The sequence below is a fragment of the Etheostoma cragini genome, chromosome 17, assembly GCF_013103735.1.
Source record: "Etheostoma cragini isolate CJK2018 chromosome 17, CSU_Ecrag_1.0, whole genome shotgun sequence".
NCBI lineage: Eukaryota > Metazoa > Chordata > Actinopteri > Perciformes > Percidae > Etheostoma > Etheostoma cragini.
This window is the reverse complement of record NC_048423.1, coordinates 20,080,138-20,104,785: the sequence shown is the minus strand read 5'-3', so window position 1 is coordinate 20,104,785 and position 24,648 is coordinate 20,080,138. Positions and strand designations below refer to the sequence as shown.

Genomic DNA, 24,648 nt, shown 5'->3' with positions numbered 1-24,648 from the left:
AACATCTCTTCCAGGAAATGACTGCAATACTTTCAAAATAAAATAGAACTGTGCTAGCATGCAGCAGGCTGCGTTAAACTTTCATTATGTCTATAAAAAATGAAATGAGACATATAGAATATTTATGCAATAATATTTGTAAAATAGCCTAATTTTACGTTCATAGGGTGGTTTTTACAGAGGAATGTCAAAATCAATGCTTAGTCTGTTTTGTTGTTTTCATTTGTATGAATCACTGCATTGATTCACACAAATAAATGATTAGATTATTATTATTATTAGTAGTAGTAGTAGTAGTAGTATACTCCATGTATACAGCACTGTTTTTAAGTAAATATTACCTTAATGTTAAGAAAGTCCTCAAATCCTTAAAATTCCTTACTTTCTGATATGAGACAGTTAGTTGGATGTGCAAAGCATTTGGTTTTCTGCCTGAACATTGCTGCTCTAAATAGGAACTTCCCTTTGGCCAAAGCTGTTGACGAGCGAGTCAAGCAAGTATGCGTCGTTACATTACGGCCATAATGATCAGGGAATTGGTTGTTGGTTTGGATATATTATGAGATGATGATGAAGGGTTTGGGCTAAGCCTGTGTTGTCTTTTTTCCCGAAAGGCGCGTTCAAAGCTAGGCGACTGCTTGGCCTCTTTCACCAGAATCCAGAGTTAAAGATTTCACATGACATATGTTGAGTCGATTAAAATGTCTCTCTCTCTCTCTTCACTTGAACTAAACATTTGAATGCAGAACTTGTCTTGCGCAGGATGGCCATAGGAATCATTAACAAACTCAGTGGGACAATCTTTGTGGGAGTGTGGTGGTCCCCCCCGGAAAATCTATCATAGGAGCAAAACGTGATTAAAACATCATGTGACATGCCATGTGAATCTGCTTGGGTGCAAGGTAGCAGTGAAAATGTTCACTGCTACCAGATGTCCACAAGTGGAATGGATTTGATAATGAAGCACTGACACAGCCTTTACAAAAGCGCAGAGTTGATGTATTTTGAAATGCCTACTACAAACTACCAATGTCAGCAATATGCAGAATGAAATTGGTACATTTATTTAGCAGTTACTAGGCCAGGTTTAGCCCTTACACAAGCTCTCCAAGTACTAGACAAAAAAGACCTCATACTACTTTTGCAATTGAAAAATAAAACTTATTGAACTTTGATTTGTTTTGATTGTTTTGTTTCTGACCAATTTTTTTAAAAACTTATTTCCCTTAAAACTGCTGTTAAAAGAGAGTCGTGCTGTCATTATGTGTGATAATTCTGGTTTGTCCTGCAGGTGGAGACCAGGGACAGTTGTAACAGGGGACGGTTGTAACACCTTGAATTCCTCCAATCAGAAACACTCTAGAGTGATGACACTCACTGTGGTCGTGCTCAGCTATACATTCCCGTGGAGTTAGCATTGTGATGTAGCTGGTGCCATACATATATTACATTTTACTGTCTCTGTTTAAAAAAATATATAGAATGGCAATTATGACCTTTGGTGGTTTCCCTTTAGTCCTAATTACATATACCATATCATGTTATCACTTATGTACAATATACCTTACAAACTGAACTGAAATTTCTTAAATATGTATTTTGTAAGAAAAGCAAATACAACAAACACTACTATGAACTGAAATATTAAATATAATGTACACTACCTGACAGAAGTTTGGGGTCACTTACAAATTTCCACACCCCTCCATTATAGAGAGAATACCAGCTGACCTGAGTGGGGGGCTGATTTTTAATGCAACATCTTCTTTGCCCATTATCAGCAACCGTTCATCCAATGTTCCAAATTTGCACATTGTTGCACATTATGTTTACAAATCTGATATCATTTTAAAAAACAAACTGAGAAAATATTGGAGAAGCCCTTTGCAATTATGTAAGCACATAACGTAATCTGAAAACTGCTGCCCGGTAGTTTTGTTATTTAGTATGCCGCTGTGCTCCATACAGCATCAGCATAAAAGCAAGTATTCGTCAAACTTAATATTCTTATTGTTCAAAACATGTGCATAAGATACATAAAAACGTACGAATGAGGAATAATTACGCTGTACAATCTATTTTTTTTGCTGCTAGTTAAAGTGGCAATCCTTAGGGATTGATCCTGACACTATTGACTGGTGTTAAGTGTTCACCACAGTGACAGCCTGTGGGAAGAAACTGTTCTCGTGTGTGCTTGTTTTGGCAAACAGTGTTCTGTAACGTCACCTACCAGACAGGAGAAGCTGAAAAGCTGAGTTTCTCTGTCGACTCATAAGTAACAGTAGGTTACCTTTTTAACCAGCTAGCAAACAATGTAGCTAGTATTTTGTTTTGCTAAGGTAAAGCTACAGGCTATCTGACTGACCTTCAAGCAAACAATGAATTGTTTTGTTTAAGAGTAGCTACAGGCTAATTAACTGATATTTTAGTAACTGATGAAATATTGCAATATTTGTAAATTTGCAGTATGAACTGGGTGTCTGGCCTGACATCTTCCAGAAAACAATCGGACAAATATGAAAACTTAAAGCTCATGTATCAACAAGACTAGTGTTCTTCATACTTAACATTATTCAGTCCAAACAGCATTGGCACAATGACTAGTATTTACTAGTATTTGTGATTCTTAATATTATTATTAGTCTTCCTCTCCCGGCACATTTTTTGTCCTTGCAGTGTTGCCAGCACACATGGACTGCTCGGGAATGCTGTGTTATTGTTATGGTTTCTGTTTGTGTTTCCTGTTATTCTCCGTGTCACTCCTCAATGTGTGTCGAGTGCAGATTTTAGTTGTGCATGCTCAGATTTAAACGGTTTACGGCATAACATGTCAATTTGAAATTAGTGAAATCCATAAAATAATAAACCTTTTCTCATTACAAACAAAAAATAGAAGATGGGAATCATTTCAAAAACGTTTTAGCTATCTGTGATCGTTTGATTGCTAACGTTAGCTCAAAACGGCATTCAATTGACAACCTTTGTTGTGTTTGATGCTAACTTGTCGCCAACAGTGAACCAACTTTGTTAAGTAGGTCTATTTTTACTGCATTGACATTATAGAAGTCTCTTGTTAGCATCTTGTATGCTACTTGTTGCAAAGTGACGCATGCACAACTCACATCTTCACTTAACGCAAAGTGACTTAAATCATTGAACTTAACTTACTTGTTTGTCTTTGCATTTTTGAAACCTGTGTTAGTTTGGACTTTCTGTTTTTGTTAAATTAATCCGTGCGCTTTCCTGCCTGTGTCATCTCTGCATTTGGGCCCTCTACTTCCATAAACTGTAACAGATATGTCTTTTCTCAGAGATTTGCCAAACGGTTCTCACAAAAATCTCAAAACACTCCACTAAATTGCCCATGGACTACAATGGGAAATCATCAGTGAATCAATGTGAACAGAGCTCAAAACCACCCCTGTTTGGGGCCACGCCAATCCGTCGCCATACTTTAACGTCAAAGTTATTAAAAGTTTAACTGGTCACAAAACCTATGAATATATTGGGTTAAATTGGCATTTTGATATCAAGCAAGGTTTGTTTCATTACATTTTTTAGACTGTTTCAGAGATGTTGAAGCTAGAGTGTACGATATCCCACGAGGGGGAAGGACATTACTTGGTCTGGAAATGCAAGACTATATCCTAACCAATCACACTCCTAATGCCTAAACCTAACCAATCCAACCAATGAAGGCAAGCACTAGCCTATCAGAGGCAGAGAAGGACAGGACATTCTTTTGCCATCCTAGGAAATGCAAATTTACCACCCAAGACCATTTGGGATGGGTTTAAGGAAATGCAAACAACCCAGAGACTTTATTTTCCTTTCCAAGAATGTCTCTGGTGTAGCCAGGCGTTAGTCACAGCAGTCTGGCAATGCAAGACTACTCAAGTAGAGACAGGTAGACTGCTCCTGTTGCCGTTGTGTGAGTGACAGCTGGCCAGCAACTTGTTACAAGCACAATCACTTGTGATGCTTTTCGACTCCAAAAAGGCAGATAACCACAGGTTCATGTTTTAATGGACGTTTGTTTGCTTTGATATAACAGGCATATTAGTGGCTTGCTTTGACCACCGCAGTTATAAGGTGACATTAAGGCATGGATTTAATAAGTGTCAAACGGTGTGACAGTTACTGAGGCGCTGTATCGCTCTCGTTTGGTTGAGGGCTAACTCTTTTAATACCTTCCCCTCAGTAACCCCGGCTCTTACTATGCCCGCTTCTGCCGTATAATAACAACCGTTACTATGAGCGGGGCGGATGGTTAGGCCTATATTAAAAGGAGTTACTTTGATACTTCCCTGATTGTATAAATAATAGATGTTCAATCCACACACACTGATGCGCTAATTTAACACTTTACACTTAATTAGTAATTATTATATCTAGTAATAATTAGTTTTAGTTCTTTTTACTAGAGACACACACACCCTTGCTAAATTTAAAGGGCCCCCACCCGGATCAGGAAAACCGGAGACAAGGCGAGAGGCCTTTTCAGATTTTACCCCAGACGTCCCCCACTAACGGGCTCTTGTCCCACTGTGTATTTTAAGCACTGCCCGAGGGGATCTTTACAACCAATGATTTTTCTTTAGAGTTCACGGTCAGGAACTGTTCCTCCCAGGTCCCCTCCTTTTCAAGGACGCCCGCTAGCCTTCGTTGGTCGCCGGTCCGAGAGAGGCTAAGCGCTCGGTGTCTCTAAACGGCAGAGCGGATGGGGAAATGCACTCCCACCAGGAGATAACAGGAGGTCTGACTGTCAATGTCGATCCCCGGCGGGCTGCAACTCGCCCAGTTGGTTATAGAGGAGTCTTAACTGCCCTCACGGGAGGGAAACTTCTACCCTCGGAAAACCGAGGTGTGAGAGAGAGAAATTAAATGACTAAAATCAAGGAATACAAGTCTTTTGGTCCCCTAGCTCACAATAAGCTCAGGTGGTACACCTGAGCTTATTGTACAAAATACAGTACAAAATACAGAAATGATCTTTTCCCTTTCTGCCCTAAAAGCAGAGAGTATCAAAATCAGAGACTAGAAAAAACCCGATAAGTGGGTATGCTTGCCCTGAAGAGAGAGGCCACATCAACTCATATTTGCACTAAAAGTCTAGACTAAAAACCCCTCCCTTCTGTAAAACTAGGTATTTCCACCACTATGTTATCACACAGGTGGCCACAGCAGAAGACCGGTTCAGATTCCACTGTTACAGTAAGTGACCCTTAGCACAATTAAAAGTGTGCCGAAAGGTCACACCTAACGAATACTAGTTTTTTAGTTTAAGCTCTTTCTAATATTTAGTTCATACTTTCATCAAAACAATATATATCATGGGTTACATAGCACACTTTAAGCAGTATATATATTTTACCTGTGAGTTATTCTTTAAGCAAACACATATATTTTTAGCTTTAGCTTTGTGTTTCTTGGGTTTTTAACTGAACCTCCGTTCAACATAAGCAAAAGTAATTTTATTAACCTATTATTGTCAACCTTAGTGTTATATGTGAGTATGACAATATCAAATTTGAGTTGCAATGGCATAGTGACGCTTGTTCCTGCAGGATATCCATTCGTGCTTGTTGACTCCAGGGGAATGAAGAAGAGTTTGGTTGTAATGTTGCTGCATTGTGCATCCACCCGCACTCAGAAACACACACAGTGAAACACAGGGAGCCATTTCCAAAAAGACGCGTTAGCCCGCTGCAGACGGCTTGCAGCGGACTTTAGTGGCTTCTAAGTTGCGCCTGGCATCTATTGAGCATGTGTCAGTTCAGTTTCGATTTATTCACGGTTTATTAATATTAAACGCGTCACATTTACAAACTTCCCCAAATTCACTGCATGGGGTACCCAGCTACACACCCTCAAAAATGTGATTTATGGTTGTGCAGAAGAGGCTCCACGCAGAGCTTTTGCTGTAGCATACGTTGGTGGCCTGAAATTTATACTTGTGCGTTGGTCTGTGCGTTGGATATCTTAGCAGGGCCTAGTGTGTGTGTGTGTGCTGGGGAGTGTGTGGCAGAGCAAATGAGAGAGTGATGGCGATTATCTACGTAAGTAGCCACGGCGGAGATTTTACGCAAAGCGTAAATGATGCTTAAGTGTGAAGTAGATCAGATGAAAGGTTCTCAAGATATTCAAATGATAGACAGCCAGACTGACACACTCACACACACAGATAATTCCTTATTTCTAGCTAGATGCCTATTCTCCCAGCGTGTTACTAGCTCCCGACTTGCAGCTACCCCTGCTCTCATTACGTTTCCCCTCTCAGTTGATCTGAATAGCGCTGCAGCTCAGTGAGCTGACCAAGGTGCTGAAATTCAAATCTGTGAACTGATATTACAATCCACTGTGAACTTACTGTGATACTGTCTGATCAACTGGTTTACAACCCTTAGTGTAGGGACCTGTAGGGTCCGCTGAAGGTTCAAAGAAGTGTGGCATAGCCTAATTTTCGTACAGTATCCTAACTGTAAAAATACTGTAAATTTCTAAACCAAATCGTGGTCTACAATGAATGTTTCAGTTTTACTAAATCTGGATCTGTGGATGAAAATAATTCAATGCGGTACATTTGTTTCTAAATTTAGATTAATGTGACACAATGAAATTGTCTTGTCTTATACAGTTAGTGTGGTTTACACTTCCCTTTGGCACATTCTCGTGTTCATTTTTTATTTTTTATTATTGTAACCCCTCTCCGCACAGCCTATAACTACATTGTTGTACACTGACATACTGTAAATGTCACCCTATTGGCATACATGTGCATGACTGTGTGGTAAACCTCAGGCTCCAATCAGACTGTTTTTTAGTAGAGTGTGTGTGTGTGTGTGTGTGTGTGTGCATGCGTGCGCGCATGCGGTGCGTGCGGTGCGTGCATGCGTGTGTGGTGAGAACTGCTGGAAGGATGGGAAAGGAGGAAGGACAGAAGGAAGCAGTTGAGAGAGAGAGAAAGAGGGACGGGAGGAAAAAAGAAAAAGAGGATGCACGTCATTCTATTTCACACGCTGTGATTGGTGGGAGAGAGGAGGAAGAGGGTGCAAACACTTTTACTGTGAAGGGTTTCCCACAATACCAGAAAATGGTTCATTAGACTTGCATTCATTTTTTCTTATACATTACTAATATGAATTTAGTTGGATCTATAGGCCGACTACACGTGCACTAGGCATACAGCACATTTCTTTTTAATAGTCTCATTAACCGCTACACCCATAGCTGAGGTAAAGAGACCAAAGAGGACAATAGCAGAGAGTGACCAAGCAAACTCCAGACAAGAATAAATACAAAAAATTAAATTGTGATTGAGTGAACATTTAGGGAAGGTCTTATATATGAGGGTGTTACACTATAAAAGCCAAAGAAATCATAGAAATTTAAAAAATGGACAAATCATGTTGCTCTGGACAGAGACCAGGGAAGGATATTAGAAGCACTTTTCCGGTGATGGCTGAGCGTTACTGTGCAGCTTCCAACTGAGCTTGAAGAAATAGATGTAAAGTGAGCAACCTGTCTGAAAGTTGTAAGTCTCCTGGTAGCTGTAAAAGAGAAATCTCAATCATTCCCAATCAGCAAAGACGGAAAGCGTAGGTACAACAGTAAGTTTTTTAGGAGATAACATAGACACAGGCTAATTACTGGTAATTAACATGCTAGTTAACATTAGTAATTAAACCTAAACAGCTGATATGAGTCCAAACTGTCTGCAAGCTTCCCCTGACAATACCGGGATTTATCGACAATGCGACGGTAAGTCGTGTGGTGTTGGCACAATCGTTAGTCTACTTTTACAAAAACGTCTGCTGCTGAGCCATAACATGAGCCACAAGGCAATGGAGCCTTTCATACAGAGTTGTGTTTCTTTAGAAATAAACAATGTACAAACAGAGTCTTTAAACGCTTCAGATGTAAAGTTTTTCACTGTCAAAGTGGCGCAAAAATGAATGGCATGTCAATGGATTGCTAATGGAGGGTGAGTGCTTTGTAGCATTAAAATAGCACCATAAGAACTACGCTTCGTGGACGCCAGCTTAGTCCCTTGGACAAACGGAGGTTTACCATACGTTCACACTTCCACCGACTTGAGCATCTAAAGTTACCGGAAGTTGTTCATTTTCAATGAAAGCCGGCTTCTCTCAGCTGCAAGGAGCGGCAAATCGATGGGCGTTGCGTTTTGGGCGTTTTGAGTGAGTTGAGCGTCAATAAGAAATGTTATGGTAATGAGCTATGACGCGCTACAGAGGCTAACACCAGCCGCCAATCAGAATATAGACGTCCTTCCCACTGGCTGATCCCGGCGAAACATACAATGTAAACTTTCATTCCTACCAAAACATTAATTCTGAGGACAAGCTCATACTTGCCGTTACTAGGTTACCTATCGTTTATAACGTTTGTACATAGGGACCAGTTAGCGTTACCTGCCGGTCACATCGTCTCTAATGGTCCGCTCACAGTCAATCCTGCACGGATCACTAGGTTTAATCTTGCTCTGCCTGCACGTCGCTACGGCTCAGCGGCTAACGAGCAAGCTAACTGCTGAAAGACTCAGCTGCAACCAATTAAAAATACAATTTCTGTCATAATATATGTAATTTATAAAAGAAGTCTAGTGTCATTGCATTGCCCGTGGCTGCGGTCAAACAGAGAATGCTACCACGTCAGAGCGGCCAAAGCGTCAAAAAGCTTCCCTGTACTTTTTTGCAGCTAAAGTCGGTGGCGGTGTCTACGTACGGTTGGGCAGCCGAGGAAGTGAGGGAGAGAAGAGAGAGGAAGTGATTAATTGCAGTTGTTTCTATTTTAGGGCTTCTGTTTGGCTAACGTGGTCTTTCTTCTTGTTACACTGCCACCTACAGGCTTGGCATGCTCTTGACAGCATAGATTATACACACATACGTGTAACTGAACACTTCTGAAAACTGACAGCTGTGCACAATGTTATTTTTGAAACCCTTAAAACCCCATTATGTTAATATATCCAAATTTACCCCTTAAAAACCTGTGCAAATAATACAATTATCTTATTTTGGCTATAGCCTAGGCCTAATATAGGCTAATATATGCTTATTGGCCTAGATTTTAACAATCGTTTTGAGGTGGAAAATAAAAAAATAAGGGATTCTTCCGTCAGTTTAACATGGTCCTATATCCCACAATGCACCTTTGAGGAACCCTTATTTCCTCAGTGTGCTGTAGGATGGCGTGAGCGCGCATCTTAACAGTGAGTGGAGCCCCCCATTCTGAAATGAGGGCTGCGCGCTCCCGCCGCAAGAGAAGTGAACGCGCTCGAGAGGCTGCGGTCCCATTGACGGTTCCGTCTCCCTGACAGCAGCAGCAGCATCAGTATCAGCGGCGGCGCTGGAAAACAAGAAGTCGCCGCCTCGCCCCGCAGCAACACAGCCACACAGCCAGACCAACGGACCGAGCGGAGACCTGAGCCGCCTCCAGGGGACCCCCCCCTCTCTGCCAGGCCTGAAGGAAGGAACCGAGATCCCGCTCCCGTGTGCCATCATCCCGCACGACCGCCGGAGACATGGGCTCCCCGTAAAGCGGAGGTGGTGGAGGGGAGAGGCGGGCGGGCGGGCGGTGGGAGGGGGGTGGGGGGAGAAGACAGCGGAGCAGCAAGAGGGAGAAAGCGAGCCTGAAAACGGCCACCGGGAACCGAAGCGCTACCACCACCGCTTCTCCTACTACCACAGCCAGCACCGCCGCCGCCGCCCTGGGTGCCCCCCGCCACCGCCATGGGAACTCCGCATCAGTCTCTCCAACCGCCGCTTTGTCCGTGGGCCATGTCGTGATCCGTGGGCTCCGCCAGCGGGTTTTCTATCCGTGATCCCGACCGAGGCGAGGAGGAGGAGGAGTAGGAAGACGAGGAGGAGTAGGAGGGAGGGAAGGAGAGACGGTGGTGGTGCTGGGGAAGATGTTCGCCTCGGTGGGCCCTCGGGGCGGCCCGCGCCCACCCGTAGCCCCGGCTATCCCGGAGCCGGACCTGAGCCATCTAACGGAGGATGAGAGGAAGATCATCATGGCTGTGCTCGCTCGGCAGCGGGAGGAGGAGGCGAAGGAGGAGGCCATGTTAAAGTAAGAGGGAGAGAGAGAGAGAGAGAGAGAGAGAGAGAGAGAGAGAGCTAGACAGGAGAAGTGTGTATGTGTGTGTTTGTGTTTGGCTTATGTGTGTGTCTGTGTGAAAGAGAGAGTGTGGGAGACTGGGCCTGGGCTATTTCCTATATGTCCATCCACCTCTGTTCTCTCATTCTCATATGGATGAAATGTGTCAGCATAACTGCACTGTATCTGACCATGCATATGTTGTGTGTGTGTGTGTCTGTGTGTGTGTGTGTGTGTGTGTGTATGTGTGTGTGTGTGTGAGTGTACATCCTGCTGGTTCCCTCCACACAGAACTCACTCACTCTCTCACTACAGGCCCATGCAGGCTACAACTGTGTGAAAGAGAAAACATTGAAGGGCCAGTGTAGCGCAGGGTTCACCTCCAGTTTGCAGATTCTCACTGCTCCTCTCCTGTAAGAGGCTTAATGAGTGTGGTGGTGGGTCAGGTGTAACTTTGCTCAGGAGTGAGGAAGAAGAACAGGAATGGTGGGAGGGTGAAGGGGTGTGTCACCATGCCCCGTCATAAGCAGCAGAAGCAGCATCACACACTCCATTCAGGGGAAAAATAATAACGTCTTTCTCATTTGCACTTTGCCCCCTAATCATTATCAACAACCCCAATGCATTGGACAAGTGGCGAGTATTTGGACTTCACCAGAGATGTTTCATTTATAGATGCAGCATAAATTTGCTAAAAAAAAAAGCTCAATAAAGCTTGGCATTGAGACTAGTAAAAGCAAAAAACCCTCCCTGTTGGCTTTTATCTGTGCAGCATCCATCTCAACAGCTGCTGTTCTCAGCTCTGGGGTGCGGTTGAGCCTTTCCCAGCCGTATGCACTGTATGTAGGCCAGTGCTCTTGCAACAGAGATCGCACAGGCTGTTATAGAACCAGTAGGCCTATAGCAGGGGGAGGAAAAGGTGCCTGTGTAATGTCATTTTGAACCAAGAGTGACTTATATTCTCTGTGTGCATAAACCTCCTCCTCCTCCTCCTCCTCCTCTATACATGCATGGAGAATTGTCTACTCCAGATATATTTGTCACTGTGCAGAAATGAACCCACATCCATCCATCACCCCTTTTACTCCAGGACCAGAATGGCATCAAAACGATGCCTTTCTCAGGTTTTCTGCATGGTCTGCATGGGGCTGCATGCATAGATGGGCAGATAGAAAGATAGGCCGACCCACCTAAGCGAAGCGCTCCTCAAGCTTTACGTCCCTGTTCTATTTTAAGCCCTCCTTGCGGACTGATAGCCCAGCACTGGAACGGAAGATCGATTCATTGCATCTAAAGAAGGAAACGTCCAATATATAGCTCCGGCTCTAAGTGGATATGCATCATTTTCAGTAATGTATTAGAAGCCGTGGATTCACTCATATCATACTCTAGCTGTTGTCAGCACAGACACGTCTTAACCTATATTGGCTTCAGCACTGTTTCCTCTCATCACTGTTTGAATAGAGATTGCCATGGCAAACGGGGTGTATGCGTCCGCGTGTGTGTGTCTTTACAGTCTGCACTGAAAAGCTGCACTGGTTGACTAATACATGCATGGTGAGTGTTCTAGCAGTAGGGTAGTGTGGGTTGTAATGCAGAGAGGCCGAGAATACACTCTCACATTCTTGTGTGAATTTTGAGATATACTCACCATCAGTCCGCTTGCTTTGAAACCGTATAGGATCACAGCATATGTATGCATACAGTACCTCCCTGTTGGCATATAGCCACAACAACAATGAGGACATGGTAAATAAATTGTGGGGAAACAATAATCTTCTGTCAATAATTATCATGAGGTAAACTGGTACATGATGAAAATGAATTTTATGTACAGAAATAAAGTTGGATAAACTGTAAGTGATAGTATGCCTCTGCTACATCTTTGCTTCATAGATAGAACACACTATTTATTAAACTAAAAATATTCAAATTTCAAGATTTGATTGATTTGAAGACTATTATGTTATATTATTATTATGTTATAAGTTATGTAAGGGGCAAATGATCACCAATTGCCTACTACTAACCAGGGTTTTTTGTGATAGAAAACACACTTGAATTGATAAGAATCTGTATATTAAAAAAAGCTCCAGTAAGCAATAACCAGTATTCCAGTAACCAATTTGAACCTTCACTGCATAATAACAAAGGGTGTTAGTCTGTGGAATAATTAATAAAAAATTGACAATTCAGTCAAACTAAAAAAACTGTTCAGAAACTAAATATTGAATGGCTGTGAGATGGACCAGTGTTTTGGTTGTTTGGTTATTTCTTATTTGGCGAGTGTTTTAATGTTCTTTTGGTTCATCTGTTTGGATTATTTTGTTCTTATTGTTGTCCAAAAGGGTTGATTTGTTCAAGCCGACTGAGTTGAACGTCCTTGTTCTGATAGGATGCCAAATGAATCTATTATCTATGTACAATGCATAAAAAGGAAGAGGGGGTAGGGCCAGAAAAGTTCTCAACTTCTTCCTACCCCTATTGAACATGAATAATATTATTTAAATTGCTTATTTGTTGCTAATATGTTGCAGAGGAACCTTTTTGTTTTTCTGTTGTAAGTTTAAGTTTTCTGTTTAAGTTTGTGTTTGTATATTTTATTTTTATCTTCAATACATTGACTTAATAAAAATGAAAACAAACACAATCCTCTTAAGAGGCCTAAATCCCAGTCACCTAAATGGAGAGTACAGGAACACAGTGCAGTAACGATTCAGCATGCAGCAATATATCCAAGCATTGACGACCAATGAGTAGCATTCTCTCACTCTATTATAAACATAGGGATTCCACCTGCAAATCCTTGATACAATCTAAGCACAGCTTAGCTTGGGTAGGAGGGCCTTCCTACTGCACCGGACTCATGAAACCAGAAACTCAGTGGAAGGAAATTCTTGCATTGCATTGCAATCACTCAATGTCAATATTAGCCATACTCTCTGTGTAGAAATTGATCACTTATTTTCATTACACAGAGAGCTTGTTGATGTCAGTGCCCTTATTGTGTTGATCTTGCCTCAGCCTTAAATGAATGAACAGGACTACATCCATTGTGAAAGGGAGTGTATGAGCGTTTATTGCTTGCATCGGTTTTTCCTTAAATACAGTAGACTAGCAAGATAGCTGATCTCCAATGCATAATTTGGATGCAAAAATTGCAATATTGTTATCTGAGCTAACTAAAAATTGTGGACTCTGTGTCAGTATTCTGTATATATGTGTATGTGTTGCAAAAAAGTGACTAGCAACAAATCTTGTGACTTTCTGTAGAAAGGAGACGCCAGTATCGTCAATCGGGTAAGAGCTCTTTTTCTCCTGCTCTGTCTGGCGATAGCGCTGCCCAAGACGATTGTGATTGGTTTAAAGAAATGCCGATAAACCAGAGCACGTTTTTCTCTTATCCCGGAAGGTGGTGTGGACTAGCCAGACCTTAATGTCTGGCAGTGCAAGACTTCTTTTGACTGAGCAGCAGCGAGCCGATGGTAGTGTAGTGGGCCACTGCTTTGCATGGCAGCTCTGCCACCATCGCTGTATGTGAGTGGTATGTGGATAGGTAGAAAGGTGCTATATAAATGCAGTGAGTTGGGAAAAATAATGAAATATAGAACCAAGCAAGGAAGTGAATGGAAACCAATGAATGCCTAAAATGTTACAACAAGTACAGAACAAAAATTTGGAGTATTGGAGTACATTCATAATGTCACAAAATTATGGGACGCAGAAGTACAAAACTCCTGCGTCACTTGCATGTAATTTAACAGCGCTAAGCAAACGGGGACGAGGAACAAATTGATATACTTTCATTTCATTATTTTAAAATGCATGTTTGATGCTTTCATGTCCCAACACTTTCACTAACATTAGCCTGGGCCGAAGACTAAAAGAAAATGATACCACCCACAGTAGCATTCAGTCCGACCAACGGTGAGATGTCTTGGTTCATAACAACAGATTTGGTTTGTCAAAGACGCTATCTAAGCAACACAGGACAGGAAATAAGTCCAGCAGAAAGTTCAGATAGGTCGGACCACCATGTTCACTAGGGCTGAACGATTAATTATTTTTAAATCAAAATTACGATTTGAGAGGATGTGATTATTTAATCTTAAAGACTGTGATTAATCGCATGTGAAAATGTAGCTGAATGTTTGGTGTGACATTTGGTATACCAATTTTTATTCCTCTATTTATTATTATATTTACTGTTTTTTCCCCAATAAAAATGTTAAAAATATAATGTTAAATATCACAGGTTGTTTACAGAAATGTCCTCTGTTCAGTGGATTTTTCCTTACTTTATTTACGATGATTGTAGAAGGTGCAACATGTAGATGCTGCCATTGGATTGAGGCATTTCAGAAATTTGGGTTTACAGGAAAGTGCTGATATCTTTTATTGAACTTTAAAAATAATGTATGTCCTGTGTTTGACTGTCCAATGTCCCATGCTTATTTAAAGAAAACCACTCATATCTACAAGTCTGTGCTCATCTTTGCATAAGAATATAGAGGAGTTTTGATGGTGTTTCATGTTATAATGCTCAATGACACGTTTGACCAGTTTCCCATATGAAACTTTAGCTATACTTAAAAAAAGATGTGAATCGAATCGTAGCCCGCAATATCTGGCAGAAAATTGCCATTAGATTTTCCCCTTCAGTCAGCCTCAATGATTACCTGTTGTTAGGCTAAATGTTACAGTGATGGCTGAAAATTACAACAGAATCACCATATGCAGACATACATACATACATACATACAGGCATACACACATATCTCTCCAATTTAAATAAATCAACTTCCATTTAAGTTTTTTTTGTGTTGGCGCAGCATCATGGTGATTTGATCTATACAACAAGACTAAAACTTCCAAACACACTGGTATGGTCATTCAATCATTAGTATGTCCATATTGTAAGTAATACAGTATCCTTTACCAGTGTAATCCCGGGATGTCACCATTACCTCAATCATTACTGATTTTAAACAGTCAGTACAGCAAATGATGGTTAGAATCCATTAGGAACAAAGAAATACCACCACCCCTAATGTGCATAAAGTGTCTCTTAATGGGAGTTGTACCCACAGTATTGAGGAAACACATACATGTCAGTTGTAGACTGTGTGGGTGTTGGTGGGGATTCCTCTCTCGAGTTTCCTCTGTGATCTGACTGATCAGAGTCAGTTTGTATTTGGAGTGTTTGCCTTTTTTTGGTTTGGTTGTTTTGGTTGAGAGACTACAATGTAATTTTGAACTAAGGTGACACAACATAGCTGTGCTGAGCTTCTATGCTAGGGTTTTTTCAACCTGAACAATATTTTCCTATGTTATGAAACTGGTCCAGTATCAAGCGTGTCATGTAACCTTATGGGGCAAATGTGCATCGGCAATTCTGTCCACTAAAAGTGTTTATTTTGCCACTGAAAGACTCAGATTAAAATTCTAATTGACATTATGGAAAAGCTCCCTACAGAGATAGGACTTTTAAAAACCTATTTAAGACAATTCTGTATAACCAGAAACAGCTAGAGGTTTTTCAAATTTTCACGTGTAAATCTGTAAACTATGTGTTTATTTCAACCAAAACGAGAGTTGCGATGGTTGGAAAAGAGGAAAGACAATCCAAAACGGCTTTTTATAGTTTTTATTTTGTTTCTGTCGACTTTGAATCAAGTGCCTCTTACGATGCTAAAATGATTGTTTATCAAAATGTCTGGTGGGTTTAGCAAACACTAATTGGCAGATGTTTTAATGTTTGAAAAAGGATCTTACTCTTTTACAGAAAGCTAGACTGTCATACTGTTTTGCAGAAAAATATCTAAAAAAACCTACGGAACACTAACTGAATTCTGTTAGCAAGCCACAAGTTTGGAAATAAATAAATAAACTCAATACAGAAACCAGAAGAGAGTAAACAGTGGTTTTATGTTAACAGCATTTTCCTAACCCCGTGTGTTTCAGAGAAGAGCAGCCTATCCAAGCAAGAACAGTGAACCTGGTTGGGCAGAAGAAACCACAGCAGCAAAATGACGTCCGGTGAGTGGCCCCAGTTGTTTTCCAATCCCCAACTCTATGTCACCTAGTCGATACAGAATATAAAACAAGTTCAAAATGGGTGTTTTTTACTTGCTTTTGTTCACGTTTTGTTGTAAAATCTTTTTAACACCTTGACGACAGAAAAAAAATTAACTTATTTTCTGGTGACCATCTTTTGCAAGGGTAACTCAAGCAATTCTTATGGAATTTGTATGATCAAACTGTCAAGATGAACAAGTCCAAGTCACATGTTTGTGACAAGTAATGTTCTTCCCTTTTATTAATATGTGTCGCTTAACTTAATCAAAAACTTCATTATGATGGCTTTAACTGACCCCACACATAGTTACACAAGGTACCCATCTTGCTTTTGGAAACACTTGAACAAATGTTTGTGTTTTAATCAATTTGATCTCATGAACTTAAATTTCTATAACTTTTTTTGTCTTGTGTGTGCTGTTTTTTACACATTTGTATACTGATTTAGACCTGTGTGTCTGAAATAAAGTTGAATTTTGGAGGACACTTTAAGTTGAATGGCATTGTACAGGCACCTCATTTAGACTTTTTGATTTATTGGGATTGGAAATTTGCCTCAGTTGGTGTCAATGAAAACACATTTACGCAAGCCACACCCTTCTTTACCTTTGGTGTAATACCCTGTTAAACACACACACAAGGTCAAAGGTGACGCCAAATACTCCAGTTGTTGTTAATCAGAAAACAACTGTACAGCTTCCACTGTAAAGATGGACATGGCAGGGTGGTGAATCCAGTCCAGATACTGTTGAGTCCTGTTGAGACTAGCTAATGTTGTCCGCCTCCTCTGAAGAATTGCTGGCTTAGGCTGGATTCAGAGGCTCTGGGTGTAACACAGTTTGCTCGGCTCTCCTGGCAAGCTGCTGGCAGGAGGAATGACTTCCATCATGTCTGTGTGTGTGTGACATGCTTCAGTTTAACTTCTTCTCAAATGTATCTGGAACTTCACATGAGCTTTGGAAAACAGTTGAACAAAGCATGGTCGCTGTGATCTATGATTAGATTGAACAACATAGTAAATAAGTAGCCTAACCAGTTCTAATTTCCCGTAATAAAGCCAGAAAAAAAACTATGGCAGTAGAGCTAACCACACTCTAGCTTGCCAAGAATGTGCTATCACTCACAACTGCTAGCTAGCTAGCTTAGAGAGCTCAATTGGTTGCTTCCTGGACAATATAGCTTATTCAGGGGAAGAAGCTGTTTGTCGTGGACTCTTGTCTCTTAACTGTCTAAATATCGTCTTCTTTTGTGAAACTTTTGTTATCTGGGGGGGCAGGGTTGTATACAAAATCTATGCTAACAATAAACTTTGTTTTCAACTTTAGCCCACTTTTCCCTCAAAGGTCACAATGGTCGAGACAGCTTGCAATTGATTTCTTGCAAAAGTTCACTAAAGTTGACGTCGTCATTAAAGATTTGTGCCCACAGTTTAGTTATTTTATAGGCTGCCTGCCCAGGTTTTAGTCTTCATTTACATTACGTTGAAACGTTATTATCACTCCATAGATGAGCTACAGCATGATATTACTCAAGCTAGCTAAATGTAAAAGTAAAAGTAGTAAAAGTATCCACCTGTACAGTAAATTCTTTTTTCCAAGTTTGCACAACACAATCATGAGTTAATACAGGATTGTGAAAAATACATTCTTTAGTAGAGAAGTCCAGTTCTGAGCAGCAAACATCCCAAAGTTGACTTTATGGTAGTTACTGAACTTATAGAACTTGAACACTGGCATCACCTTTATAGAACTAATCAACGCAACGTCTAGCTTACACAAAAATCACTTCAGGGTAGACAAATAGCCATTGATTTAAATCACAGAAATTTGTTAAACTGGCAAACTTGTTAATTTCTATCATTAGCCATAACTGTGACGTTTGAAGATAAATAGGTTAACACAGAGGTCCAACCTTTCTGTTTCTGCTGTGGAATAAAAAATGGTAAACCAAATGTTACACAAAACATTCAGCTACATATTCACATGCGATTAATCACGGTCTTCACGATTAGATAATCACATTCTTTCAAATCATAATTTTGATTTGAAAATGATAATTGTTCAGCCCTAGGGAACATGGTGGTCCGACCTAATTTTTCTGCTGGACTTATTTTCTGTCCTGTGTTGCTTTGATTGCGTCTTTGATAAACCAAATCTAACATTACAAACAGCAACATCTCACCGCCGGTTGGACTGACAGCTAGTGTGGGTGGTGTCATTTTCTTTTAGTCTGCGGCCCAACAGGTAAATTAGGTCTCCAAGATAACAATAACAAAAGTGTTGAAATATGAAAGTATTAAAGATTGTGATTGCGTCCATGAGACACAGGCAACGTAGCTTCAGCAAGATGTCACCCATGCAACATTGAAGTGTGTAGTCTTATAATTCAACCATTCTATGAAAACTAAGAATTTCTCGACTTGCAAAATTATCTTTTGAATTGACGAACATCTAATCTGTAAATTATGGCTTAATTCAAATGGGATCAAAAAAGTTTTGGTCTCAGCCCGTTCACTACCTTACATATTTCTTCTGAAATAAGGTCCCATGGGGTCCACCGGATACGAAAGGACATTGCCTGTCTATACAGAATCAGGGGTACTGTAGTATAACATGCTGTTAGACATTCTAAACAGAAAAAATACAATTTGTCAGAAACAAAGTTGAAATACAGTAGATGAGCATAACATATCAGCTATAGCTATATCATAAAGTTTAGGTCATTTTGACTGACATTGAGGTTATTATTTAAAGTAAACTTTCAATTGAAAATTTGCATTGGGAAATATACCATGAACTTCGGTGGTCCTCTAAACTTGCAAATAGCGGAACGCTTCTCTGCCTTAGCATGCTTGGCAACATCACACTGAGAATGCAGGTGCATTCACTGAATATAATGCCTCACATCTCGTCTCCAATTAGTGGGGATTGGATGCTTGATGGGTTGGTCTGGCTCAGCTCAGTGATAGTTTTTCCTTCGTCACTGTGTGTGTGTGTGTGTGTGTGTGTGTGTGTGTGTGTGCAAAGTCTGGTTGTTTGATCAGTGGTTGTTAATATGGACTTGAATTGACTGTCGTTTTCACTCTTTGAGGTTATATGAGCATCTCCGTCCCCGCTGGATTATTTGCACGTCAAAATGCAAGTTTCCATGCGTTTTCCTTTGCAGTGACCTCTGCAGACAGTAATGCCTTTTTTTCTGCCGCACAACGATCAAAGGATAACTCTTGTTTATGTTCTCTCTGTGTGCACTCTATGTGTGTTGGAGTGTGTGCATGTTGTTGGATCAGAGAGTGGGGTGGGATTACAGAGTAAGTCAGCTGGAGCACATCTGCTTCTCTGAGGAATCCCACAATATGGGCCCAGTTTAACATTATGCAGCCTTTGACTTTCTGGTCAGTATTCCCCACATTATTATTATTATTATTATTTGTTTTTCAAGTGTGAGTTGGTTACTGTCATCAAATTAAAGAACAAAGATTATGTGGCATCTATTGTGTTAATTGTGAAGTTTTGACTTGTTGTTGGTGAGACATGGTCCTCTACTGAGCAAATAAGGTTAGCATTGTTAGCTGGGAATGAGCGACTTGTTACCCGATCCACATTTCTTTATATCAGTATAATCTCACAATGAAGGACATTATCATCTTTATCATTACTGTACTCATTTTAGTGAGTGAAAAGGGAAACCCTGGATGGCAGACATCAACTGTTCATTGTGTATTTCTTAAGGCATAATGTTTATTCACAGAATTTTTGTAACGTCTGTAGGAAATAAAGTGGGCAGGGAAACCTTGGCTGCTAATGGTCAGTTCTTGCCAAACGTTTGTCAGGTTGATAGGCTCAGTAGAGACAGAATAGACTTTTGGTTAGCTGTGGATTGAGCTGCTTGCAATCTGAAAGCCCTGTAAGAGAAAATGGCTTGTTCAGAACTTGACCACTGTGTACTTTTCAGTTGATCTCTTGGGGGGTTTCAATAAATCCAAGAGTTGTAGACGTTTTTTAATCTGTAGTGGAACATGTAATCCTTCAGCTGTCATGATAATAGCACTAGTTTACAATGTGTGTTATCAATGACCTTGTGTTACTGAATGCTTTTTAAAAGAGCATTTTTCTTATGCAATACAACTTTTTATTAGTAATTCAACACGTGTATGTTCTCTTGAAGGTCCATTGTTGACAATTGTTGTGTTAATTAGAAGGTAAAAGATGTGGGCTCCGACAGTATTTCATAATGCCTTCATGTGCGCCTCGTTAAACTAATGGTGTATTCAACTGCACATCGTAAACTCTGGGAAAGTCAAACAGTTGTTGCCTGCCTTCTAGGTTTTTATTGTGGAATTGTTGTCACTGTTGAAAAATAATATGTTTAAATCGTAAAAGTAATCAAATCCTTACCTTAAAACTGAAAATCAAATCAAATCGTAGATTTTGAGAACACTCCTTGTACTATTGTGTGTATTGTATAAGTGGCAAGAAATATGGTATATTTAGATTTTTGATTTGGCATGCTATACTTGAACATTTTGTGACACCCCTATACTGAAATAATTACATGTTGTGGGAGCATTACATACATGTGGCAGTATCCATCAAGTACAAATGATGGGTAAAAAATATTGTTGATATTGAAAATATCACAACAACAAGCTGGTCAGGTCAGTGTCATTGCTTTTTACATGAGGATTGTCATCGCTCCACCCCTGTCCCTCCCTCCAACCAGCCCTGTCTGCACAGTTAACCCCACGCTTTTATTCTGTAAAGTCGACATGGATGCCAGTGTTTTCCCACAGGTTGAGAATTTACCTGGTGGTACTATTTACTGAAAACATTGACTAGGCTACAACACATTAACAGATGCTTTCAAAATAAATTACTATTTACATATTAAACATATCAGACTAAAAGATACACAAAGGATACAGGTACAGATGAAGTGTAGCCGTGATGTACTTTGTCAATTAAATCTGGTTGGTTAGATGAACTTTGTCTATCTAAAGTAAAAAAAAAAGTTTCTTTGTTGTCTGTATCCTTGTTCATTTTTAGTTTTATTCCGTATTTTGGGGATCGTAAACACACTGGCTACCATAGCTACATGTCCTTGTTGCAATCCTTAAGATCTTATCTGACGATCATTCATACAACTCTGAGTTGTAGTTTAAAACTTTTACAGCCAAGTTAATAACTTTTATTCAGGCTTAAGTCCATGAGTACATGGATTCAGGCACGGAGAACAAAAACGGAAGGCTCAGGTAGCAACAATTAGCTTTGTTAGCAGTTAGCTCCAGTAACTCCATCATAAATATGTGGAGTAGAGGAGATGCGGATGCATGCGGAGCGCGACCTCACACGGGGGGGGGGGTCGAGGCGGCTGGTCTGTGTGCGCTGTCAAAAATACATTGTTGATACGGAAAACATTGTAATTGGAATTGTATCTACCTGGGCGGGTCTCAATCCAGCTGGGCGGTGCGCCCAAGTGGAAGCTATGCATGGGAAACACTGAATGTACTGCAGTACAAATGTGTTTACACTTCACATCACTAGTGTGATTGGCCAGGTGTCCCTTGAAAGCAGGGTACCATGGCGATGGCCCAGCAGCCCCGTAGTAACCTCATTGATCCCTGGGATTTGCGAGAAGTGACTTCCTCACTTCCTTCAGGGATCGGGTGTTATCCTGGTCTTTTTATCCTGAATGAAAAGGGACTTGACACACACTCATTTACTCATTTCTGTATGCTTGAGAGAGTTCCATTTTTACTGGGGAAGACACATTTCATTCTTTTTGTTTTGTTTACAACCACATATTTTGCATAGTCTGTAGGAATGAATGGGATTTGTATGACTTGATGGTAAGAACCAAACATTTTTCAATCACACAGCGTAGAGTATATACATGCAGAGCGTTTACACATTGATGATGTTTATGTTCAATGTGGGTCTTATTTTTGAAAAAAAAAAGTGATTGGTAAGATTTGGGAACACAGCGATATTGTATTAAAGTCTGATGGAGCACGAACCATGCAGATTTTAAACAAAAACCCAGGCCAAACTTTGCCAAACTTACTTGGGAGAGAAAAAAATTAAGATGCACACTAACATTACTACCCAAACTGATTGTTGTAAACATCCATTACAGTTTAAGGGTTCAGTATGCTTGAAATGAAGTAGTTATTCTGATGTGTTGTCAAACCACTTCTTAAGGCAGAAGTGTTTATACTTGTGTATGCCGTGATTGTCGCATCACTTGTTTCGGAAAGAAAATTGAAAAAACTGTCAAGCTCAGTTCCAGTTCTGCCGTTGGAAAAAGGTACACACACTGTTAGTCTTGTTCAGTCTGACACAGACGCAGGTGTTGACTGTGGGTATTCTTCGAGTCCGTTGCAATTTCAGATGTCGCCAATATCTGGCACACACTTTGAGTTTACCAGTTTGCGCAGGATGTTGTTGGGGATGCACTCGGTCTGGCATCCGCTTGGCCGCCTCGCTGACCTTTTCAACAGGTCTGTAAATATGTTATGCTCACTGGGGTGTGATGGAATGCTGGAGATGGAGTCTTTGATCTCCTGTCTCTTGGATGCTTTTATATAGACCTTAGTGGTCCCCTAATACTGTATCTGAAGTCTCTTTTATATAGACCTTAGTGGTCCCCTAATACTGTATCTGAAGTCTCTTTTATATAGACCTTAGTGGTCCCCTAATACTGTATCGGAAGTCTCTTTTTCTATAGACCTTTGTGGTCCCCTAATACTGTATCTGAAGTCTCTTAGACCATAGTGGTCCCCTAATACTGTATCTGAAGTCTCTTTTTCTTTAGACCTTTGTGGTCCCCTAATACTGTATCTGAAGTCTCTTTAATATAGACCATAGTGGTCCCCTAATACTGTATCTGAAGTCTCTTTTATATATACCTTAGTGGTCCCCTAATACTGTATCGGAAGTCTCTTTTTCTATAGACCTTTGTGGTCCCCTAATACTGTATCTGAAGTCTCTTAGACCATAGTGGTCCCCTAATACTGTATCTGAAGTCTCTTTTTCTATAGACCTTTGTGGTCCCCTAATACTGTATCTGAAGTCTCTTTAATATAGACCATAGTGATCCCCTAATACTGTATCTGAATTCTCTTTTATATAGACCTTAGTGGTCCCCTAATACTGTATCTGAAGTCTCTTTTATATAGACCTTAGTGGTCCCCTAATACTGTATCTGAAGTCTCTTTTATATAGACCTTAGTGGTCCCCTAATACTGTATCTGAAGTATCTTTTATATAGACCTTAGTGGTCCCCTAATACTGTATCTGAAGTCTCATTCCCAAAATTCAGCCCGGGTGCAGAATCAGCTTTTGAGGAGGGGGGGTTTAAAGGTGGAGGCTGGGGGTGTAGCCTTGACCAAAAGCCACTTTGCTCATTTAAAAGCCATGATGTCTCTCTCTCATGGGGGGGCCAAATTCTCTGGGCGGGCAAAGCAGACAAAGGGGAGGTTTTGTTTTGTGATTGTTTGGAGCCGAAATTGAAATTAAGATCAATATTCGATTCATTGCACAGCCCTACCGCTTGTAAAACAAGCACTCCTTTTCAAATAAGATTCTTAGGAAAGTAAAGTAGCATAGTTTTTACAGTACATGTCACAATTGATAAGACACCCTTAATACTAAGGGGATTAAAAAAGAGAAAACCAATATATAGGTCATTAAATATATAGATGTATGTATAAATACACATAAAACATTTTTTATTGAAATTATAAACTATTTTGTCTGAGAAATAAATGCGATTGACAATAGAATTGTCTCTTATTTATTACTTTCCAAACTAAATAAAGTTTTGAATGAATCCCAGTCTTGGTAATTGGTAATTTATCTCTGTTATTTGACCCAGAAAATGTAATAACACAATAATAACAAGCACACAGCCGATGAAGTAAACCACGCCTCTTTATTATCATAAAACATTGTATTTTTGTCTACAATGAACATAAAATTGACAATAGTACAGTATTATATAATTTTCCAGCTCTAAGCTAATGTTAGCAATTAATTGCGGTTAAACAAGAACCCGCAATTATTAAAATAATGCAATTAGAATTATAGAATACATGTTACAGGCCCACCAATATATCACATTGGATGTTTTGACATTTTTTTAAAGAGTGGGGGGTGGCATTTCCCTCAGACCGAGCTTTGTGTATGTGTGGGTTCATGTGTGATTGTTTGTGTTATCGGTGTGTGTGTTTGTATATATGTTATGTGTGTGTCTCTGTGAGTATACATGCTGTGTGTGTGTCTGTGAGTATACACGCTGTGTATATGTGTGTGTTTGTGCTGCCTGGCTGTGTATGGCGTTGCCAGGCCATATGGAGCGCTGTCTGGGGAGCACACTACCCACTTAGCTCTGCTGTTGGCTCTGGTGCTCTCTCCATCTGTCCCTCTTCTCTCTCTCTCTCTCTCTCTCTCTCTC

The 24,648-nt window shown here is 40.4% G+C and overlaps 1 protein-coding gene across 5 annotated transcripts in view; it reads left to right on the top strand.

Moving 5' to 3' along the window:
* The first annotated feature begins 9,270 nt into the window (after positions 1–9,270).
* Positions 9,271–24,648, top strand: part of LOC117960400 (regulating synaptic membrane exocytosis protein 3-like) — a 139,315-nt gene continuing 123,937 nt past the window's right edge. Inside the window, exons 1-2 of one of the 5 annotated variants that reach the window (XM_034898283.1) lie at positions 9,271–10,092; positions 16,084–16,158. In XM_034898283.1, coding sequence (XP_034754174.1) covers positions 9,932–10,092; positions 16,084–16,158 — 236 coding nt within the window. In that variant the 5' untranslated portion in view covers positions 9,271–9,931. The remainder of the gene's footprint in view (positions 10,093–16,083; positions 16,159–24,648) is intronic. The other 4 variants (XM_034898278.1, XM_034898279.1, XM_034898280.1 and 1 more) reach the window with 4 other exon arrangements.